At 48.6% G+C, this 21,842-nt stretch overlaps 6 protein-coding genes across 6 annotated transcripts; 5 read left to right on the top strand and 1 right to left on the bottom strand.

Annotated features, from left to right (window-relative positions):
- Nucleotides 1-5,287: 5,287 nt before the first annotated feature.
- Nucleotides 5,288-5,935, bottom strand: DFJ58DRAFT_800467 (uncharacterized protein). Its single transcript, XM_041390817.1, has one exon. It carries the CDS (start codon nucleotides 5,786-5,788, stop codon nucleotides 5,468-5,470), a length of 321 nt encoding a protein of 106 aa, XP_041241139.1. The 5' UTR covers nucleotides 5,789-5,935; the 3' UTR covers nucleotides 5,288-5,467.
- A 592-nt stretch (nucleotides 5,936-6,527) lies between these two features.
- On the top strand, nucleotides 6,528-6,990 carry DFJ58DRAFT_505409 (uncharacterized protein). Its single transcript, XM_041380727.1, has one exon. The coding sequence runs from the start codon at nucleotides 6,559-6,561 to the stop codon at nucleotides 6,814-6,816; it is 258 nt and encodes an 85-aa protein (XP_041241138.1). The 5' UTR covers nucleotides 6,528-6,558; the 3' UTR covers nucleotides 6,817-6,990.
- Nucleotides 6,991-8,007: 1,017 nt separating this feature from the next.
- On the top strand, nucleotides 8,008-8,824 carry DFJ58DRAFT_800463 (uncharacterized protein; the record flags this gene model as incomplete). The annotated part of the gene is made up of 3 exons (XM_041390816.1): nucleotides 8,008-8,295; nucleotides 8,391-8,677; nucleotides 8,734-8,824. Coding segments are annotated over 2 exons (360 nt in total), but the record flags the coding sequence as incomplete, so codon positions are not given.
- A 69-nt stretch (nucleotides 8,825-8,893) lies between these two features.
- Nucleotides 8,894-9,427, top strand: DFJ58DRAFT_843674 (uncharacterized protein; the record flags this gene model as incomplete). The annotated part of the gene is made up of 1 exon (XM_041392999.1): nucleotides 8,894-9,427. The coding sequence occupies one exon, from the start codon at nucleotides 8,894-8,896 to the stop codon at nucleotides 9,425-9,427; it is 534 nt and encodes a 177-aa protein (XP_041241136.1).
- A 1,887-nt stretch (nucleotides 9,428-11,314) lies between these two features.
- Nucleotides 11,315-12,808, top strand: DFJ58DRAFT_800447 (uncharacterized protein; the record flags this gene model as incomplete). Its single annotated transcript, XM_041390815.1, has 11 exons — nucleotides 11,315-11,400; nucleotides 11,465-11,537; nucleotides 11,588-11,637; nucleotides 11,686-11,740; nucleotides 11,854-11,927; nucleotides 11,978-12,045; nucleotides 12,092-12,106; nucleotides 12,170-12,384; nucleotides 12,429-12,453; nucleotides 12,504-12,533; nucleotides 12,582-12,808. The coding sequence occupies 11 exons, from the start codon at nucleotides 11,315-11,317 to the stop codon at nucleotides 12,623-12,625; spliced, it is 735 nt and encodes a 244-aa protein (XP_041241135.1). The 3' UTR covers nucleotides 12,626-12,808.
- A 1,447-nt stretch (nucleotides 12,809-14,255) lies between these two features.
- On the top strand, nucleotides 14,256-15,747 carry DFJ58DRAFT_800427 (uncharacterized protein; the record flags this gene model as incomplete). The annotated part of the gene is made up of 12 exons (XM_041390814.1): nucleotides 14,256-14,341; nucleotides 14,406-14,478; nucleotides 14,529-14,578; nucleotides 14,627-14,681; nucleotides 14,793-14,845; nucleotides 14,901-14,983; nucleotides 15,030-15,159; nucleotides 15,229-15,325; nucleotides 15,374-15,398; nucleotides 15,449-15,478; nucleotides 15,527-15,564; nucleotides 15,596-15,747. 12 exons carry the CDS (start codon nucleotides 14,256-14,258, stop codon nucleotides 15,608-15,610), a joined length of 735 nt encoding a protein of 244 aa, XP_041241134.1. The 3' UTR covers nucleotides 15,611-15,747.
- Nucleotides 15,748-21,842: the final 6,095 nt, after the last annotated feature.

The following is a 21,842-nucleotide window of genomic DNA, read 5'->3' as shown; positions in this document are numbered from 1 at the left end:
GGCCCCTTTTTTCCTCAATGTGTTCAAACAAACACACACACACACAAGCTTACTCCGAGCCTCCAAGTCAACAGAACGTGTAGCATTGATCATTATTCACAGAAAGCTATGGTATTACTACTAGTTACTGTCCATCGTCAGTCACGGACCACGAGTCCAGTCGTCAATTTGATGTATTTCTTCGCAATGGCAGATGGCTTCGTCATCACATGCTCCTCTCCTCCTCGCCGGTAAGTGAAAAGGTCGTCGAATTCGGCATGGAATTCTCGGTGAGCACGCTCCACCAGTGCAGCATGTTCTGCCTTGCGCTCATCACGAAGTTTGTGGACAATGGCAGTGAATTTCATCCGCTCACCATTGTCAGCCGTAAAGTCTGCCCAGAATTGATCTGGGGTGCCCCGCCTGTAGCGTTCGATGACATCCTGCACAACCAGAAGGAGGATCAGAAGTAGGAAGGGAAGTTGTGATAGAGGCACTCACCCGCCAGTCGGTCCACTTGCTTTTCGTACCCTTCCATTGCTGATCATGACCGTAGCGGTAGAGCAATGGCCAGTACGTGATAGCGATGGGGTGGCCTTGAATGGTGATGATGGACTCGTTCTTCCAGTGCGTCGTGTGGTCGTCCCACATTGCATTGAGACGTAGTATATCATTGGCGAAGCTGACAGCAGGGGGATCTGGGATGTCGTTATCCGCCAGTTGGAGAGTAGTGCCGTCCCCGAGATTGAGAATGCGCAGCTTGTTCAAGCTGCCTGGTTCCAAAGGAGGTTGTTGGCAGGCAGTTGTAGCTGCGCCACTCGCACCCTGCTCAAACATGCTACCGTCAGTTTGAATGGAGCGATGTGGGGGAAATAGCCACTCACCATGTCCACCGTTTCAGCCACCTGGGGTCGAACAGATGGAGACAAACCAGCAGCGCTTGGCTGGAGGGCACCTTGAACAATTTTGACAAGCCTCGTGCCCACGTTCTGGATGATGGCCTCTTCCAAGAGGCCATCAGCAGGGAAAGATTGCGGCGTGGTGTTGCTGCTAAGAGCAGGCGGGTTTGGGGTGCTTGCTGGCATGGGCATACCGTCCATCAGTGCATACGGATACATGCTGGTGATGGTATCAGCCTGCCCGCCAGTGTATTCAGTTCAGTGGGACAAAGCCAGAGTGAGCACGAAAGTACTCACCCAAGGCAGCAGTGCGCTGATTTCTGGTGCCGTCCGTGTGTCCTTGGACCGACTGACGTCAGTGGCTGCAGCATCAGATGCTGTCGTGCCAAGCAGCTGCTCATGGCGCTGCATAGATTGCTTTGGGCGGCTGCCTGCCTTGGGCTTGCTCGTCGAACGCACTCGCGGGCCCTTGTGGGCCTTGTGAGCCCCTGGTTTGAGCCTTGGGAAGGAGATGGATGAGTGAACATTATTTTGAGCAGACTGCTCCGACGCACCTGTCCCATGCATCGCGGTTACGACTGAATTCCTCCAGTCGTTCGCGAAGGACTGTCTTGTTACCAGAGGTAGGGAGGCCAAGTTGGACACACTTTTGCTTCAGGGTTTTTCCAGCCATACTGTAGCTGCATGATGCAAGGATTCAGCCCACCGAAAAGCAAAGGAAAGGGGAACAACAGCCTCACATTTCAACATGCTCGATTTCTGGCTCTCCATCCGATCGAAAGCGGAGCGGGAGAGGCAGGGACCCTGATGGCCCATCGACATTTTCGACCGTGCCAGCCACGCTCCAGAAAGACCCATGTTCAGCAGTAGACCCTGCTGTAGCAGTGGTGAGCTGGGTGCGGAGATCAGGAGAGGGCGTCAAAGTAGTAATGGACGTCATTCCGACGTCACGGTCGCGATGGCAGATGGGAATGAGGCAAGGACAACAGTTGCAGAACGAGTTGACAGGGATCTTTGGCCTCCACCAGTGGTAGGTGACCAGGAGGCCGAGAGAGAGTAACACAGCGACGAGGATGAGCGCTCCGCCCACGTGCAGGCCTCCTGAGGGGCTTGCAGAGTCGTTTGACTCGTTCCTGCGTGCGATCTCGCTGTGGAGGACAGCGAGAGGGATATTGATCTGGGGAAAAGCAGGCGGGTGTCAGCAATCGTCCTAGCCAAAGAACGTACAGCAGAAAACGGCCCAATGGAACGACGACGACGACGACGAACGGGGCTGAGACCGACGTTCGATCTGCGGCTGCGGTTCCGGGGGTCTGCGCCACCGCGATCGAGAAGCAAGAAAGACGTTCGTCGCTCACGTCATCGGACGAAACGGAGAAACCCGAAGCGTCACGCCCGCAAACGGACCGTGTTGTTTTCGAGAGAAGTAGCTACAAAAATGACAGATTGTATCCTGGACTCAGTGGTGTATCGCGCACTCGATGTTGTATCTCACGCAATCGATGTTGTATTGCGCACTCGATGTTGTGTATCGCGCAATTTATTAAAGTTCGCTTCGGAGCGTCATAATAGCTATCATGATGGGTCTATTTGATTCAGCTCAGAACTTAAAACATGCACCAATCACCCTTAGGCCTTAGGCGCCGGCCTTAGGGGTCACCGTCACCTCTGGCATCTAGGACATTAAGCTGGAGCTAATATATAGTTAGCATGCTTTCGGAACAGTCGATCCCGCGGAAGCAATTCGCGTGAATCCATACTCCACCTGAGCTCGTAGTAAATGTACTCCACCGCTCACTGTGCGCTCGGCAATCTCCTGTTTTGCTGCGCTGTGCGCTTATCTCCTCGTCTGCACTCCACTCTTTCCAATGCGCGTTTCTACCCTTCGATCGTTGATTTTCTCCTAACTATTCGCGTGACTCCCATATGCGTACTCCACCTGAGCTCCACAGTTCACTGTGCTCGGCAGTCTCCTGTTTCGGCGCGCTGTACGCTTATTTCCACTGGTCTGTCGGTACTCCACCTTTTCCAATGTCTCCACCCTTTGATTTTTCTCCTAACTATGCTCCTGTTCTTTTACCCGCGGCTTCTGCCTGCTCTTTCAAGGCATTGTTAGTATCCAAAACGCTACTTTTGAGCCACGTAGTGTACAGATATCTCTTATTGTAATTCACGGTAACCGTCCGAAGGTGCCGGTGAGCGATGTACTCGTATCTAATCTGTACACATTGCGTGCTGTACGTACATTTGTGGGTAATGGTTTGACCATTTTATATGGCTTATCGTGCCACCACGTCTGATACGGAGTTATTCCTCGTTCCGAGGACCCATAAATAGATAATCTAAGCTTATTATTTATACACATTTTGTTGTATATTTTCATCGTCAAGGTGAAAGCGTAGGTACACTGTTGCATTTCCGACTCGGAGGTACTTCGGCTCCCCACTTGAAACTCCCGAAAACAAGGTACCTGGGCTACCTCACAGCAGAGGTCAATACCTCTAGCACCGCTCGGTGAGGTATTTTCTGCTGGTGTACAAGGTTAAGCACCTTGCCATGATCCATCGCACGTTTACTTCTGCCCCCTGCTGTCGCCCAGTAACTTCAAGTTCAGGAAAATGACAGTGTTTATTTAGCCTACTTAGCAACTTGAAATAGCATAAGACGGAACGTGATTTAGGGAATACAAGCAAATTTGACCACTCTCTAACTAAGGAAGACAACACGCAAGATAACGAGAGATAGTTTCGCGGGAGTAAGAGTGTCCGACGTAGAGTCTTCGATCCCAAAAGGACAATAAATTCGATTTTTGAAAAAGGAGACATAAGAAAAATTTATTTCCAAGCAACAAAATGAAGGAAACGTATCTCTATTTTTTTTTTAAAGCTTGTCCAATTTCAACGACGGATCCTGAAACGAACAACTTGATTGTCGCTGTTCGCGAGTGCGAGGATGATGATGGTTGATAGGAGTTACCAATGCAGGCTCGTGTTTTGGAATACCTGGCGATCACGATAAGATACAAGCAGTACAATCCTCCATACCTAGGGGAGATGCGGTTAAGGTTGGAGACATCGATGCTGAATAACTCGGTGAGTCAGTGACAGCGTGTCCGGCGTTATCGGAAGGATAATGTAGGCTGAATTTGGCGGAGGGAAGGCAGGCGTTGGGAGAGAATGACAGAGGGCGTGGGTGCCAAAAGCGCACCTTCGATCAGAAGGACGAAGGTGATGGACGAGTGGAGTTTGGTGCGATGGAGGGCGCACGCCGTAACAAGCACTGATGAAACTTGACTTGGGGGCTGGATGAGCACGAATGGGTATCAAATTTGTCCTGTTCGTTGCTTCGCAGTCAGGAGGTTTTTGTTACCGCTCCTACTACTAGTACTGCTGACGAAGTTTTCGAGGTCTTGTCATGAATAATGTTTTTACGTGTAATACGCTGCGCGTACCTTGTAACACGGCACCATCAATTCATCACTCCTGAATTACCACAGGTTGCCGCCCCTAGTTAATAAACATCCGATGAGGTCACCATTACTAATAAGTAACGACACAGGTGGTATTCCCTGCCTTGCTTCTAGCTGGGCCCTCAAATGAAGTGATCCAGATGTCTCAGAGGACAAACAATATCAAAACCAGCTAGTCGAAACTGCGAGTGCCGGCGTAATCGGGACCACCCCAGAATGCAACCTTAAAAACAATCAAATTTTGATTCATTCGGGGTAAAATAACCTATGCAGGACACTACTAACTAGGAAAGGGGCCAGAATGCAATTTACTAGGCAGGCCTAGCTCAGGCCTTGTATGCGAAGATGGTGAGTCCAAGTGACAAATAGGGCCTGGATGTCCTTTCGTCGAACCCGATGTCTCCCGCTACGCACCTACCATATCGTTCTAAATCCATCCGTTTAGTATGACGGAAGTGTTCTTATTCCTGTCAATCGCGTGAAACGTAGCCGGTTTAGTCTTACAACGTAATAGAGTCCGGGTTGTCCTGGTCCAGGTCGTACTCGTCTGAGCTGTAGAGTATTACATGAACAAGGGCCAAACTAGAGTAGTTCTATGAGTGACAAGTGATTGTGATTAGTTCAAGGTTAAGAAACGAGCAGAGTAAAAAATTCAAGATATTACGGTGACGGTGCTGCTGAGGGACTGGAGAGATTATACACCACAGCTGGTTTGAAACGAACAATTTGAGGGACGACCTTGAAATCGGAGCACCAAAAGCCTTGATTTTGTATGACTAGTCTGAAGCGATATGAAGATGTTTTAGCAATACAAGTACATCGTGTCTGAAGATGAAGAAATGCAATGGGAAGAAAAGCTGGGCAATACAATCATATCAACGATATCGCAGTAGTCAAAATTTTCGTAAAGGGCAGAAAGGGGCAGGGTTCCATTACGAACGGCGTCAAACCGCATCATGATCTACATCAGAAATTGATCAATTAAAGCCGACAATCTCCAAGTCCACCCTCACCTCAATGAGATTTTTCACCGATTCCTTATGTTATTCTTGCATGCTATGCGTTGAACTAGGAATAACATCGTTGCATTAGTTGGGGTACTTTATCGCAGTGCTACAGGTTATTGACTCACTGTCGATCGCCTTACTGCTCCATGATGCACAATGTTCACCATAGGAATGCTCTGTGTATTCCGCTTCCTGCGATGTGCACTACGCGGATTATAGGAAGTAGGATTTGGGATGTGGATCAAGACAGAAGGTGTCAAAGGGATCAATAGATCCTGACATTGCCGACTTTTGCGTAGGGAATGATCATGATGCGATGATTGTGTGTGATTATAGGGCGGTGGGCTAGATGACAAGTGCAGCGGTAATGATAGCGACATAAGAATAGAAGAAAATATAGCAGCACAGGCTCCAAGACTGAAATTTGAGGGCATGGTGAATTACCCGTGAGAGTTGAGTAGCTTAGAGTGGGCAGGCAGGGGATATTGGGATGATGGGCAACGTCGACGAGGAGGTGAAATGTGCGGGACGTTGTTGGGTGGGCGGCGTTGAGAAGTACAATAATATGGGCACTTTTGGTACACCGATTTAAGCAAACCAATTGTCACAATATATATGGGTCAGCAGATCTCTGCCTACATTGGTAAAACTCTGAACGCAACACTTACGAAGTCATGTCGCTTATCCCTGCCGACCAGTACGTGTTAATAGAATCATGTGTCTTTCACTATTACCTCAAGATAATCATCACATGTCGCCTGAGCGCACATACAGTGGGCGTATTACCGGAGTGGAGGCAGTAGCGGATTTTAGACGTTCGAATTCCTTGGTTCGAACACACAAAATTTGAATCCGCATATTTACCAAGTGTGATACGTGCAGTAACATTGATACCTTCAGCGAGATAACACATCACGGACCAAGATCCGTGGTCAGTATACACCACAGATGGAATTTGAGAAGCGGGATCGGAGCGTCGGTGCGACAAAGACACCGTATCTTTGCAGAACAAGGCGGTGAATTGTGAAGTTGAGGAAGAATAGTTGCCAGGTTGTAATTGTGGCTGAAGGAGCAGCCGTGGGAAATGATGACCAATTCTGGATTCCCCGACTCCCCAAGGGGATTCTTATCCAATTGAACTTGTATGATATGTCACGCTCTTCCCCGACTCCTCCCGACTCCCACGTTAGTGTGGAGATGGAGAATGGAGACTTTTGTTAGTTCCTTACGTCTAATTTCACTACCGGCTCTTGCAACCTTAATTTTATTCCTTTGCCAGTCTGGATCCTTACAGGTCCCCGTCATTCCTCTCTCGCTCTACTTCTTGCCACCGCACAAACCTGTTTTCAACACTTCCAGCGACCTTCTCTTCTTACGCTCTTCGAACGGCAACTTTTCTTCGCTCCCTGCCGGTCCCCCATCTCGTCAAAATGTCGCCTCAGTAATGTCATTGACCGATTAATTTTCTGTCCCTAGCAGCCAGGCTATACCAACGTCTGCCATGATTCTGTAACTGCACCGACATCGCATTGCCACCTTTGTCGCAATATGACTGTCAGTAGCGCGATAACTCCGCACGTGGTGTCACTCCCACTCCGGGACGACGCGGAGATAGTGATCGACATCTCGTAACTCCAAGTGACCCACAAGGTCAATCAGTTCGGCCCAGATCTCTTTGTCTCGCCTACAGGGCGGCTTCGTAACACCTACAATCTCATTACGGGTATTCCCCCCAGCATCTGGGTACACGTTCATTCGAGAACATCCATTGGTACACGCGCACCAAATGCTTTGATTCGTGAGATTGTAGGATGACGTCGAACACAGACGGTGTTACTGGAAACGTGTCATCGGTCAAACACGTGCGAGGGAATAAACGCAAGGTTATGGACTGTGGAGAAGAAGACCTGCCGCGGGCCAATGGGATCGTTACACAGTAAGCCAAAGATACATATCATAATGTATCTACTCACAAAGAGCAGATCAGTATATCAGCCTGGGTTCTGGAGATGGAGGATAAGTTGAAATTCAGTGTTCGTTAGATTGCGAGAACATTCTCAGTTATATCAAGTGACACTCAGTAGACTGGCAACGGAGTTCGAAGTAAGGAGTCTTGCTGCAGAAAGAAAAGTGCAATCGAGATGGAGTCGGAGACTTGCCTTGTGAGCGGCGTTGTCGATGTGGGTACATCGCTATGCGATATCCCTTATAGCTATCTTCATATCGATGGGCCAGAATTTGAAATTTTCACTTAGCCGCTTTTTATTTGTTATTGGAAAGCTCTGATCATCCCGGTCACGTACATGGTGCTAATTTCGGTTCGGAACGAGCTGACGCCGGACCTTGCAGATCGGCATTAGCAAGGGACGGCCAGCAAATGCAGTATGGCGTAATTTGGCTTCATTTCCGTGTCACCGAGGCTACTGAAATATTGAAGGCGCAATTCATGCCAGGCTTATCCGGGTCAACCTATCCTGCCTCATCATCAACCCCCAAAGCTTTCCCCAATCTGTGGAAAATCTATTCCATATTTCTTTCGGGACCGGTCCTGCGAGTGCCATTGTTTCCGCTGGTTTGTTTCAATGTCTTGGACTCATCCGAAGACTCCGAGTCAGGATCTCTTCCGGTGATAGAATGAGATACTTGCTGAGTATTTTCTCCCCGTCTCGTGGTATTTATAATACTTCTCCAGGATTCAGAGCTCATGGAAGGGGTGTATCATCTACTCGTCAAGAACTGCGATAATTTCCAGGTAGGCCTTATTTCATACCATTTCCAACCATCTGCTGAATCGTCCCCCACTGCGGGGATTGCAAATGATGCACGATACACCCACTCACATGCTTTCCTGACTTGCTTCCGCGACGGGATTCTCAAGGCTTTTACACTAAACTTCAGCTTCCTTTCGGGCGCTGACCCGAATCATCCTGGCATCGATAATGTGAGTGAATGCGCTTCCACGTCGATGGCATGCTTGTGATATTTGTCTCCTGACGGAAACATTACAGTAAAACAGCTTGTATCATACGTCTGCAGTGCCACTTGATTGGGACAACTGGGAGGCATGCTCACCCTATCTTTTCCAGCGACAGAGGCAACCTTCACTGATCTGTACTGCAACTTCTCGACTGGTTTATCAAATAAAGATTATGTATCACGTTGATGCCTTGATCGCACGACTCATGACGAAGCAGTAAGCGATTCTAGGACAAGCATATTGTTTTTTGCGAGGCGAAACGTTACTCGAGGGTCACTGGATCAAAAGCTGGCAGCATTCGATGCGTGGTGTGACTTGTCATCGCTGGAGAAATGTCTGATCTCCAGGTATGCAACGGCTCGCTCAATCGTGTGGCGTGTATTTGAACTCATTCATGTCACGGGGTATCCACACCTGCTTATCTCGTGCCGACATCTTTTACATCTATATTCCGGCATACAAATCGTAACGGCGCTCGGCTGCGCCAGTCCCCGACACATTTGTATTTGGATAGAATTCGAATTTGTCGTGCAAATTTCGACCGTGAAATGTCAAACCAAATATGCATTGGGCGCCAGTTATCTGGACAATGTATACTATGGCCAGCAGGGTCTCTGGTACCTCCTACATTCGTTCATCGATGAACAGTGCTGTAAGTGAGGAGGAAATCATCCAGATCCAGAATCGACAGGCAGAGTTACATCTACATATGAGATATAAACGCGCAGCCATCAATGACCAACAGATGACCATTGGCATGATTATCGGCCACCAGAACGAATTTTCCACGCATGAAATGACGGACGGCATGATATTTATATTCTATAGAACCCTCTTCCCACTAAAGTGGGTATCGGGGACCAACGTCGATGTAGGTTTGTGGAAAAAAACTGCAAGGGCGCGAAGGAGTGATGGTGTGCTTATGAGCATGGGCCTGGAGAGCGATGATGCGAAGGAGCTTGCTAGTGTATTGTGGGAGATCGTCGGGAATGTCCGAGAAACATTATCCTATTCAAAAACAGTGATCCGCGGCAAACCAAGTAGCTTCGTCGTCCCGCAGTTTGAAAAGCTAAGTACCAATGTGAAAAGCGCGTAAGTGAAACATTTAGGTTGGGAATCAAGCATAGGACACCTGGGCGTAACAGAAGTTGTCGGAGTCGGCCGGGACTCGCACCGTTAGGATACCATAGCTACTGCTGATACGTATCGATGTTCTTCTCCGGATCCTGATTTTCGCATCTTATCATACCACCATTTCTCCGCCTCCACATCCAACCATGCCAATCTCTCATCCAAGCCTTCAATTCGCAATTTCGCAAGTGTTCAAGTTCGCAGGGATGGATCATCAGCAACTTTTCATCGAAATCTTGCAACAGTCAAATACCGCCACAGGCGCGGCCTCGTGACAGGACAACATAGACATATTGAATGGTGTGAGTCCACCACTAGGAGGTGTTGCAATATCTATGATGGAGTTACTGATCGTCTGACCTTGTAACCTATGCCATAGGCAGTTGTCTCCATAACTGATATCATGTCTGGCCCTTTCCTGTAACAATTGTAAATGTGCATTTCAGCGGAACTAGTAGCGGTAAGACATTTTTTCCGTGAATCATGGAGTTGGGCTACCTATGTATGATTCATCTTGATGAGAATGTCCATGTCCAGATTGGTTTCCATATCGAACGTGACATTACATAATTTTCGAACCCAAGACCACTCTCCCACAGATGAAAATGCCCTGCATTCCGCTCTCACTCAGACTGTATGTTGTCAGACTTTACGATCTCTTCATGATCGAATTCTTTAACAAGTGTTTTTGGAACGATGAACTGTTCTGCCATCCTGGTGGACGCCGATCGTCTTGAGCAGTGAACACGCAGGTGGTCTTGATGAAAGATCGTCCGGGGTGCCTTTCCGATGCTGTGGAGGTCTGTTTGCTTTTATACTACTGGTTCGCTGTCTTTCACGTGGCTTGTGTTTCATAGACAATTACTGACCCTCAAAATCACTACCTGAGGTGCAACTCCACTTCTGCTACTGTAAAATCCGGCCTTCTCCAAAAGACTTCTGAATTTGTTCTTACTCACTGAAGTATCGCTGGAGTGTATTACACCAATTCAACCCAAAACCGAAATCGATCGCGTCTTGATGTACAGAGATTCATGTTTGGGGCTGCAAGACCATGTCTCCTGGTTAATGATTAATGTGGATTTTAGACGCGAGCTGAAGGGTCGAGGTGAGTTTTGGCTGCTGTAACGAAAGTGACAGCCATGTTGATAATCACATCTAGGAAAAAGGCATAAGAGTTCGAGTAGATTGCCCATTGGTATCAGATAAGTGAGAATTATCAGCCCATGTATGTCGTTACTCGATTTAAGCGATTAAGTGATTGAGATGTGTCAGTCCACGTCTACCCTGAGTGAAATGTCATGTCAATGCCATTTACCTGTGTGCACGACATGCCCTCCCTACTCACATTGTTAAAAACCCCTCAGGGATGCAACCCTACTTTAAGTAACGAAATTTGCCTGACAACTCAACAAACTCTGTTATTTTTCTGCATTGACCCTGCCTTTGACGCTCAGACTGGGACGTGGGTGTTACCACCAAGATGCTTTGCTAGTTGCACACACAACTCCTACGAATACACGGTCTATGGCACTTTCGGAGGCAAATCCAGGTGTTGACCCTTATTATATATCTTTGACCTTCAACTAACACGCATTTATCGTGGTGGTTGTAATGGCGCCAAGGCCAAGTAGGTGAAGGGTTGCATGTTGCGAAGGCACGGGTATCCTTGGTCTCATTGATGATTGGCTCCCGCAGAGGCTCCATAGGGTCGAAAACGTTGATGTGGGAGACTTGTATGTATGTACCTACTCCGCTCGTCGTCCTAATAAGCCGGAGATTTTCTAGTCGATAGGGTGTCATTCCCGCAACACCCTCAACGCACATATTCCACTTCTACTCAATTCTCACTATGGTGGACTGGAACGATCCTGACCTCGAAGCGAAATTGGAGGTGGTTTCAGTACAGTTGTTGTATGCTATCTTTGGCTTATATAGGTAAGTGCTGCGCGTTGTAATGCTCTTAAACGTGGTACCAATTAGCCTGCGTCTGCGTCTGTAGCTGGGAATATATACGCTCCTCACACGTGGAGATAGCGCTACTTCGGAGGCAGCTTCCATTTCGATGGCCTTTGGTGTGCATTCTCGAGCAAGTGGTGGACGTTTGCCACTTACACATGCCCAGGTCTCGTACATTACTGCCAGGTTAAGCTTCCTGATTGCGACCATTTTACTGTGAGTCAACAGAGAGAAAACGATAAGCGTACTGAAATCCTTTGTCAGTGCGATGCGATCTAGTCCCTTCTACACAATCGTTGATTGTCAGGGTGAGTGTTTTGTAGAATCTGATCTTCGTCGACGAGACTTACCTGGCTTTTAGGCATGAATTTTGTGATCATGGTGAGCACGGGAGCACCTACTATGTTGCTAATTTACCTTCATATCATCTAGTTCTGGACAAACGTTGCCATCGGCTGCTCCTCAACGAACCTGATGATCAGAACGCACGCCCATATTTATTTCTCGTACCATATTCGATCTCATGACATATATGTGCAGGTGGGTGATTTGGAAGACCAGTCGCGTACTGGCGCCTCTTGCTAGTCCTCTCATCACTAGGTTATTGGACATTGCTCACTCTCTGTGCGTATTTGCTGCCCTCTGGTATGATTGATTTGACTATTTTTAGTCCTGGCATCCGCTCGTTCATCCACCATAAACGGGGTGTGCATGATCAAATTTGTCAATCCCGCATATGCTAGTGCAGTGGTCATATATGGTACGCATGTCGCATTTATGATCAATGGATACGCAATGATGAGTACCTCGGGTGTAGTCATGTTGTATGATTTGTCACTTTTGGTCTTTACAGTTATTGGACTATTGAAGATGCCATCGTCTTCTACGCTATGGAAGGCGCTCGTGAAACAAGGGGTAGTATTTTTCATCTTCAATTTTCTAGCGAACCTATCCTACTGGTGCGTTCCTTGTTACGAGACAGGGTTGTCGCAGACTAAACTTTGCAGACCCTGACTCGTTTAAACCTGAATCGTAAGACTGTTTCGCTGCATTCTAAACACGTACTCACTCTGTATCATCAGCTATCATGAATGCTATTTTCGGAACGCCTGGTATGTGCCCGTGGTTTGACTGAGTTCATGTCGCTGACCTTTCGACAGCGGCATGCATCTGGTCAGGACTCTCGTTACGATTTCCGATTTAGGCGCATGACCTACTTTCATTTGCAGCACGATTGCATCTAACCAAGTGGTCCTCTCGCTTCTCCATCCTTCATCCAGTCATGAAAGGTTTTTTCCTTTTTTTCATCTGTATGTGTCACCAGGTCTCATTCGTGACAAATAGTGACAGCACCTCGTCGGCTAAAGTGCATCCTCTGACAACTGACGTCGCGGTGCCATGGTAAAGGTTCTTTGATTGACATGCATCTACAGTGGTTAACGTTCATTGTGCGTTCAGGTCCCCGTCGGTGGCTGAAGCCTAAGAGAGTATTTATCCAAATACTATACTGTCCCTATCAGGTCCCTATGTAGTTTCATGAGAGGTTATTTCGGCTTCCATGTATGGCTAAACTTGTTTATCTTGTCTCTATGAGTCGATGAAAGGTCGACATGAAAGTATCGATTCATGATCAAATTCTTTAACAGATGTTTTGATTGGAATGATGAACTACTCTACCATCCTGGTGGAGGCTGATCGTCTTGAGCAGTGAGCACGGAGGTAGTCTTGGTGGAGAATCCGAGTGGGTGCCAAGTTGCTGTGTGTTTGTACACTGCGGCGCTTTGTTGTTTTGCACGTGGCTTGTGTTTCATAGACGCTCCGGCTCAGGGCAATCACTCATCCCCAACATCACTACCCGAGGTAGGAAAACGTGCAACTTCCGCTTCTGCTACAGTACCGAAGGAGACAAGCAACTATACCTCGGAGGCAACTACGTAAAATCCATTCATTTCCCGAATTCGTTCTTACTCGCTCAAGTACCGCTTAGTATTATACCAATTCGACCCGGAACGGAAATCGATTGCGTCTTGAGGCACAGAGACTCATGTTTGAGAGGGCTGCAGGACCGTGTCTCCAGGTCAATGATCAATGTGGATTGTAGACGCGAGCTGAAGGGTCAAGGTGAGTTTTGGCTATCGTAATTCTCACTTACCTGATACCAATAGGCAACTACTCAAGCTGTCACTTTTATTATCAACCCATATGTGTCGTTACCAATTGTTATCAGATTAAGTGAGTGAGTCATTGAGGGGTGCCATTGAATTCACTTCTACCCTGGGTCAAATGTCAAGTCAACTTGAAATTCTGGCATCTACGGTAGTACCTGTGTGACTGTCATGCCATCCCTACACATTACTAAAAAAACTCCTCAGCGATGTAATGGGCCCTGCTTGCTTTTAAGTAATAAAAAAACCAGTTACCTGACAATTTCAACAAACTCGTTATTTTTGCAATGATCCTGCTTTTGACGCTCAAACTGACATGGGTGCCACCACCAAGGTTCTCTGCTAGTTGCACGCGGTCTATGGCATAATGGCATTTACGGAGGCACCTCAAGGTGCAACTGTATTAGTATTACATCTTTGACTTTCAACTGACACGCATTTATTGTGGCGCCAAGGCCAAGGTAGGTGAAGGGTCGCAAGTGTGAATACATGGGTATCCTGACTCCTGATTGCTTGTACAGCAACAGGGTGGAAACGTTGATGTGGGAGACTTGTATGTATGTACCTACTCCGCTCGTTGTCCTAATAAGCCGGAGATTTTCTAGTCAACAGGGTGTCATTCCCGCAACGCTCTCAACGTATATATTCCATTTCTACCATATTCTCACTATGGTGGACTGGAACGATCCTGACCTCGAAGCGAAATTGGAGGTGGTTTCAGTACAGTTGTTGTATGCTATCCTTGGCCTATATGGGTGAGTGCTACACGTTGTAACAGTCTTACATGTGTTACCAATTAGCTTGTGTCTGTGTCTGTAGCTGGGAATATATACGCTCCTCACATGTGGAGATAGCATTACTTCGGAGGCAGCTTCCATTTCGATGGCCTTTGGTGCGCATTCTCGAGGAAGTGGTGGACGCTTGCTACTTACAGATGCCCAGCTCTCGTACATTACCGCCAGATTCAGCTTCTTGATTGCGGTCATTTTACAGTGAGCCAACAGAGAGAAAACGACAAGCGTACTGACATCCTTTGTCAGTGCGACGCAATCAAGTCCCTTCTACACAAGCGTTTATTGTCAGAGTGAGTATTTTGTAGACTTGATCTTCGTCGATGAGGCTTACCTCGATTTAGGCATAAATTTTGCAATCATAGTGAGCACGGGAGTACCTACTAGGTTGCTGATTTACCGTCATATCATCCAGTTCTGGACAAATGTCGCCGTCTGCTGCTCCACAACAAACCTGATGATCAGAACGCACGCCCATGTTTATCTCTCGTACCATACTCGATCTCATAATATGTATGTGCAGGTGGCTGATTTGGAAGACCAGTCGCGTGCTGCGCTGTTTGCTAGTCCTGTTATCACTAGGTCATTGGACAGTGCTCACTCTCCGTGCGTATTTTCTACCCTCTGGTGTGATTGATTTGACCATGTTTAGTCCTGGCAACCGCTCGTGCGTCCACCCAAAACGGGGTGTGCGTGACCCACTTTGTCAATCCCGCATATGCTAATGTGTTGGTCATATATAGTACGCATTTCGCATTTATGATCAGTGGATACGTGATGATGTGTACCTCGGGTGTAGTCATGTTGTATGATTTAGCACTTTTGGTCTTTACCGTTATTGGACTTTTGAGGATGCCATTGCCATCGTCTTCCCCGCTATGGAAGACGCTCATGAAACAAGGGGTGATATATTTCATCTTCAATTTTCTAGCGAACCTTATTTTACTGGTGTGTTCCTTGTTTCTCTACAGGGTTATCGCGGGCTAAAATTTGTAGGTCCTGAATCGTTTGAACCTGAATCGTAAGACTGTTTCGCTGTATTGCAAAAGCCTACTTAGTCCGTGTCGTCAGTTATTATGAATGTTATTTTCGGAACGCCTGGTATGTGCCTGTGGTTTGACTGAGTTCATGTCGCTGACCTTTCCAAAGCGGCATGCATCTGGTCAGGACTCTCATTACGACTTCCGGTTTCGACGCATGACCTAATTTTATTTGCAGCACGATTGCATCTAACCAAGTGGTCCTCTGGCTTCTCCGTCCTTCATCCAATTGTGAAAGGTTTTCCTTTTTTTCTGCATGTATCACCAGTCTCATTCGTGATAAATAGTGACAACAACTCGTCGGCTAAAGTGCATCCTCTAACAACTAACCTCACCGTCACGGTGCCATGGTAAAAGTTCTTTGTTCGAGATGCGTGTGCGGTGATTCATTGTGCGTTCAGGTCCCCATCCGCGACTGAAGCCTAAGAGATTATTTGTTTAGAATTACCCTAAGCACTACATCGTCCCTATTTAGTTTCATCAGAGGATTCATATTTCAGTCTCGACGTATGGCTAAACTTGTCTATCTTTTCTCTATGAGCCGATGAAAGTTGACATGAAAGTATCGATTCATGGTCAAATTCTTTAACAGGTGTTTTGATTGGAACGATGAACTACTCTGTTATCCAGGTCGAGGCTGATCATCTTGAGCAGTGAGCACGAAGGTGGTCTTGGTGAAAGATCGTGAGTACATTGCTGTGTGTTTTGATACTGCTTCGTTGCCTTTCACGTGGCTTGTATTTCATAGACGCTCCGGACAATTACTCACCCCCAACATCACTACAGGTGGGATCTCCACTTCTGCTGTAGTAACGAAGGAGATAGACAACTATACCTTGAAGGCAACTGCGTAAAGCCCAGCCTTCTCCAAAAGATTTCTGAATTTATTTCTACTCGCTCGAGTACAGCTTGAGTGGAGGTGTGTATCATACCAATTCAACCCGGAACGGAAATCGATTGCGTCTTGATCTACAAAGATTCATGTTTGGGAGGGCTACAAGACCATATCTCCAAGCCAATGATTAATGTGGATTTTATACGCGAGCTGAAGGGTCAACGTGAGTTTTGACTACTGTAACGGTGACAGCCATATTGATAGTTACATCTAGGAAGAAGGTGTTAGAGAGCGAGAACTAAGGTAACGCGAGTCTCAGTCAATGGAAGAAAGACTAGTTCATGTATGCTAACCTAAGGTAACGCGAGTCTGTAGGGCGCTAGTAAGTATCATGTATAGTATAATGTGAATGGTATACGCACCTCAGTCAATGGAAGAAAGACTGAGGTGCGGGTGTAGCGTCTAGCCATCCTTAAGTAGCAAAGAGAAAAATGGTCAGTAACTAGGGTGGATGACAGTCAGTAACAGTGGCAGCTAAGGTACATAGAACTGGAACCGTTAGATATATCTATCTGGAACCGGCTCAGTGCTCTGACGGATCACCTCTCAACACTCCCACTCGTCAGAGCGCCTGGCAGGTCTTGACGACGTAGTCCCATGTTTTCCCGATGCTGGACCCCAGCTGGGCGAGGGTAACGCCTTCGTTAGACTATCAGCAATCATCTCTGAGGTGGATTTGTACTGGAGTTCGATCTTGTTTGTGTCGACGAGGTCACGGATGAGATGGTAGTGGACGTGAATGTGCTTGGCTCTTTCGTGGAACCTTGGATTCTTCGAGAGTGCAATACTGGACTGGTTGTCTCCATATAGGAGTGCGGGGTCGTAGAGTTCAGGGTCGAGGCGGAAGTCATGTAGAAGCTGGATCAGATATAAGGCCTCGCGTGAAGCGTTCGATAGACCGATATATTCGGCTTCCGTGGTCGAGGGTAGCGACCACAGATTGCTTCTGCGACTTCCAACTAATGGGCCCTCCGAAGAGTTGATAAACATAAGCGCTGGTGGACTTGCTATCGTCCCGATCTGCAGCATAGTCCGAATCCGAGTGCCCAACGAGTCCCTCGTTTGACGAGCCGAAGATAAGTACTAAATCCGTAGTTCCACGAATGTACCGGAGAAGATGTTTGAGTTGACGATGATGGTCGATACTGGGATTCTCCATGTATCGGGAGAGGCATGAAACTGGGTAAGCGATGTCGGGGCGAGTGGTTCGCATAGCGTAGTTGAGTTCCCCGATAGTTCGGCGATATGGGATTGACGCAATGGCGTCCGCTTCTTCACTCGTTGGGGGGCGAGTGGCCTTCTGCAAGGTTACTCCAGGTGTCATAGGCGTACTGACGGGATTGCACAGTGTCATGCCGGCGTTCTTGAGAATCTTCTCAAGGTAAGCCTTCTGGCTAATGGTGAGGAGCCTCTTCTCTCGGTCGCGCGTAATGTGCATGCCAAGGAAGTGGCGAGCGGGACCGAGATCTGATAAGTCGAAGCGTCGCTTTAGCTCTGTCTTGAACTTGTCCAGGTAATCGCGAGAGTTCGACGCTGCGAGCATGTCGTCGACGTAGACGACTAGCCATATGACTTTGTCCCCCTCGTGGAGGACATATAGACTGTGGTCAGCTTCGCTCCTTACGAATCTGAACCCCTCTATCCGCAAGTACTCATCCAGCGTCTGGTTCCACTCATACCCTGCCTGCTTCAACCCATAAAGCGCTTTCTCCAGCTTCCACACCCAGGTCCGGATGTTCAGGGTCTTCAAAACCAGCCGGTTGCTTGAGGTAGATGTCCTCCTTGAGGTCAGCGTTGAGGAAGGCAGTACGTACGTCCATCTGGTCTAGTTCAAGGTCGAATTTCGCCGCGAGGGCGAGGAGAATACGAACCGTGTCGTACTTGGCGACAGCCGCGAACGTTTCTGTATAGTCGATCCCCTCGACTTGCGTGTATCCCTGCGCAACGAGGCGTGCCTTGTGACGTGTGATGTTGCCTTCTTCGTCAGTTTTTACCGTGAATACCCATCTCGAACCAATCGCTTTGCGTCCTTCTGGGAGTGGCGTGAGTTTGTGAGTTTTGAGGTCCTGCATTGACTGCAGCTCAGATTTGCAGGCGTCTGACCATTGAGGCCACTCAGGTAATGACCGAGCTTTGTTGATGGTTTCGGGTATGATTATGTTTGAGCGTTTGGGAGGTTCGGTAGCTGTGTGCATTGCGGATTCGGTACTGTCGTTGTCGTGCTGACTGGTCGAGGACTCTGGTACATATGTCCAGCGTTCGGCGACGGGAACTCGTCGCGTTGGTATGGCCATTGCGCTGGTCCCAGAGGGTGCGATATGACCTGCTTGTACCGGTTGGCGTGAACGAGTGCTGCGACGCGGAACATCTGAAGGAGGTGCAGGAGGAGGAGGTACTGGAGGTTGCTGTGGGGGGATAAGCAGTGTTGCCTGTTCGGTTGGGCCAGGGATTGTTGGCGGATCGTTATGGTCAGGTGGGTTGTCACGTTCTCCCACTGACACCTGTGGTACGCAGTCAGCAGGGGTCAATAGCGGTGGCTCACCAGCCTGTGCTCCCACTGGCTGAGTGACACCTCCCACCTGATGAAGTGGCACCAGGGAGATCCGCCGAGTCAAGAAGGAGAGGAGCGAGGGGTGAGGAAGCAGGATCCCCGTAGAATACGTGTTCATCGAAGTGGACGTGACGGGAACGCACGACGCGTTTGGTAGAGGGATCCCAGAGAGTGTAGCCTGCATTCCGCACATGGCCGAGTAGGAAGCAGCGACGAGAGACAAAGTCGTACTTGCGACGAGTGTCCTCTGGTATGTGCGCATAGGCAAGGCAACCGAATGGACGAAGGTAGCCAACATCCGGCTTGCGACCATAGAACGCCTCAAAGGGTGTGCGACCAGCGAGAGATGAGGAAGGGAGCATGTTCTTGATGTGGGCTGAGTTAAGAATCGCCCAGCCCCAGAACGAACGCGGGAAACCGCTCAGGTGGTGCGAACTGAGTGCACGGGTGACGATGGTTTGGTGTCCGCGTTCCGCGACGCCATTCTGTTGGGGAGTGTAGGGCATGGTGGTCTCATGCTCAATGCCATGTTCCCCAAGGTAGGCCAGAAACTCCCTCGACATGTACTCGCCTCCGTTGTCACTGCGAAGCCGTTTGACGCGCCCCCCAGATTGTGTTTCTATCCAGGGGATAAAATTCCGGAAACGATCAAAGACCTCGGATTTGGCACGCATCAAGTAAACTACGGAGTACCTTGTGTAGTCATCAGTGAACACCACAAAGTAGTGATCACCGGTAGAGGAGGTGATGTTGACCGGTCCCCAAACGTCAGAGTGAATGAGGTCAGCTGTCGCTTTAGCGCGGCGTGCGATGGTAGGAAAGGGAAGCCGTTTATGTTTTCCCATAACGCAGGACACGCAATGTATCGTGTCGGCGCCGCCGACGTCATGATGCAGGGTGGTCTCATCGATGTTCATCCCGCTGACATGTCCCGTGGCCTTCATAATGGTCGAAAAACCAGCATGCCCAAGGCGACGATGCCACGTATTAAGAGATGGAGGCATGGACTTTGTGAGCATTGCGCGTGCAGGGGTGGAATCAACCGTATGGTACGTTGCATCCAGCAGATACAATCCGTCTTTCTGGTGCACGTGGGCGATGTATGGCCCATTGCCGTTGTTAGAGCGCAGCGTTCCTCCTTCAGAAGTAGTCGCGAAGGATATACGAGCAGAGGCGAGGGTGGATACCGAAATGAGCGTACAGCGCAAATCGGGGACATGCAGGAACTCGAGCTCGTGTTCCAGTCAACGAATCACCAAACCGCAGTACAAGTTTCACTTTACCCCATCCTGGAGCTAACACCACATGCTCATCAGCTAAGGTCACACGGATAGGTTCACGCAGTTTCGTATAGTGAGAAAAGCGTGATATTTCAGGCTCCATGTGAGCCGTCGAGGCAGAGTCTACGTGGAAGGACCCAGCCGGTAAAGCAAGGGCTGATGAGATACTGGCTGAGTGATCCTTCAGCGTAAGGACGAATGGAGGTGGTATGGTAGACTCGTCAGTTGGGTCTGGCAGGGAGGGCACCGGGTTAGCGGCGGTTGTGGCAGGGGAGGAAGGACGAGGTGCTGACTTTGGAGTTTTGTCGTCCTTAGAGAGCCGTGCGCGACACTGTACCCAGACATGGCCGGCCTTTTGACAATGGCCGCACTTAGGTCGCCATCCTACTATCCACCCATCTCCTTTTGTCTCATCAAAACCTTTCGGCGGGACACGATCGCTGGTCTTGGGGTTGGAGGAGTTTCCTCCTCGATGTCCAGACAGCATGGCCACATGGTCACTGCCACTGGTTCCAGCGCGGTGTAATTCCTGAGTCTTCAGGCGGTTACGACATCGCTGAAGTCCAGCGAAGTATCGCTGTTGACGAGGGTTTTGACGAAGGGGGTCGTAGTAGTCAGGTAGGGTGCGCAACAGGACGTGCACGAAGATCGCGTCCGGGATCTTGTACTCGTCCTTTGCCGCAGTTGTAACGACACTGGAAGTGGAGGGTGCGACTGCTGTGGTGACAGAGAGAGCTGCAAGGTCGGATTTTAGCACGGTGAGGGTTTGCATAGTTTGGGCGATGGAGGAACTATCATGCGCCTTGGGAATGGTGAACAGGCGGTCCAGGTATTGATTGAATCGAATAGCCTTTTGGGGAAGGTACTTCTTTTCTAGAGCAATCCACGCCATGTGCGGGTCATCTATATCGCGGAGGTGGACGAAGTCCTGCGCATCAATCGCCGTGGACATAGCGCTGAGGGCGAGAAGTCGGCGTTGTTTATAGACTTGTACTCGTTCAGCGTGTTTCTCTGCGCGAATGATGTTTTGATCCACGTCCGTGAGTGTGGCTGGGGGGGATGGCTCCTTCTCGTCGCCGTTGACATATGGCCATAGCCCAATGCCGCCGGACCACATTTTAAAGCCAGTGGCCCATTGAGAATAGTTGGATCCGTCGAGGGTGAGCTTCTCATGCGGATATCGTTCAGTTTTGGGAAGGGAGTCCGAAGACGACATGGTAACGTCAGAGCCGAGTATTATCGGCGGGAATGAGAGATTTTGAGGAGAAGATGGCGCTACCCTTTAGGCAGGGCTCATAACCTGTTAGAGAGCGAGAACTAAGGTAACGCGAGTCTCAGTCAATGGAAGAAAGACTAGTTCATGTATGCTAACCTAAGGTAACGCGAGTCTGTAGGGCGCTAGTAAGTATCATGTATAGTATAATGTGAATGGTATACGCACCTCAGTCAATGGAAGAAAGACTGAGGTGCGGGTGTAGCGTCTAGCCATCCTTAAGTAGCAAAGAGAAAAATGGTCAGTAACTAGGGTGGATGACAGTCAGTAACAGTGGCAGCTAAGGTACATAGAACTGGAACCGTTAGATATATCTATCTGGAACCGGCTCAGTGCTCTGACGGATCACCTCTCAACAGAAGGCATAAGAACTTGAGTAGGTCGCCTATTGATATCAGGTAAGTGAGGATTATTAACCCATGTATA

This window comes from Suillus subalutaceus (assembly GCF_016647625.1).
Source record: "Suillus subalutaceus strain FC151 chromosome Unknown DFJ58scaffold_94, whole genome shotgun sequence".
NCBI classification, from domain to species: Eukaryota; Fungi; Basidiomycota; class Agaricomycetes; order Boletales; family Suillaceae; genus Suillus; species Suillus subalutaceus.
The sequence above is the reverse complement of the archived record's forward strand: the minus strand, read 5'-3'. Positions and strand labels throughout refer to the sequence as shown.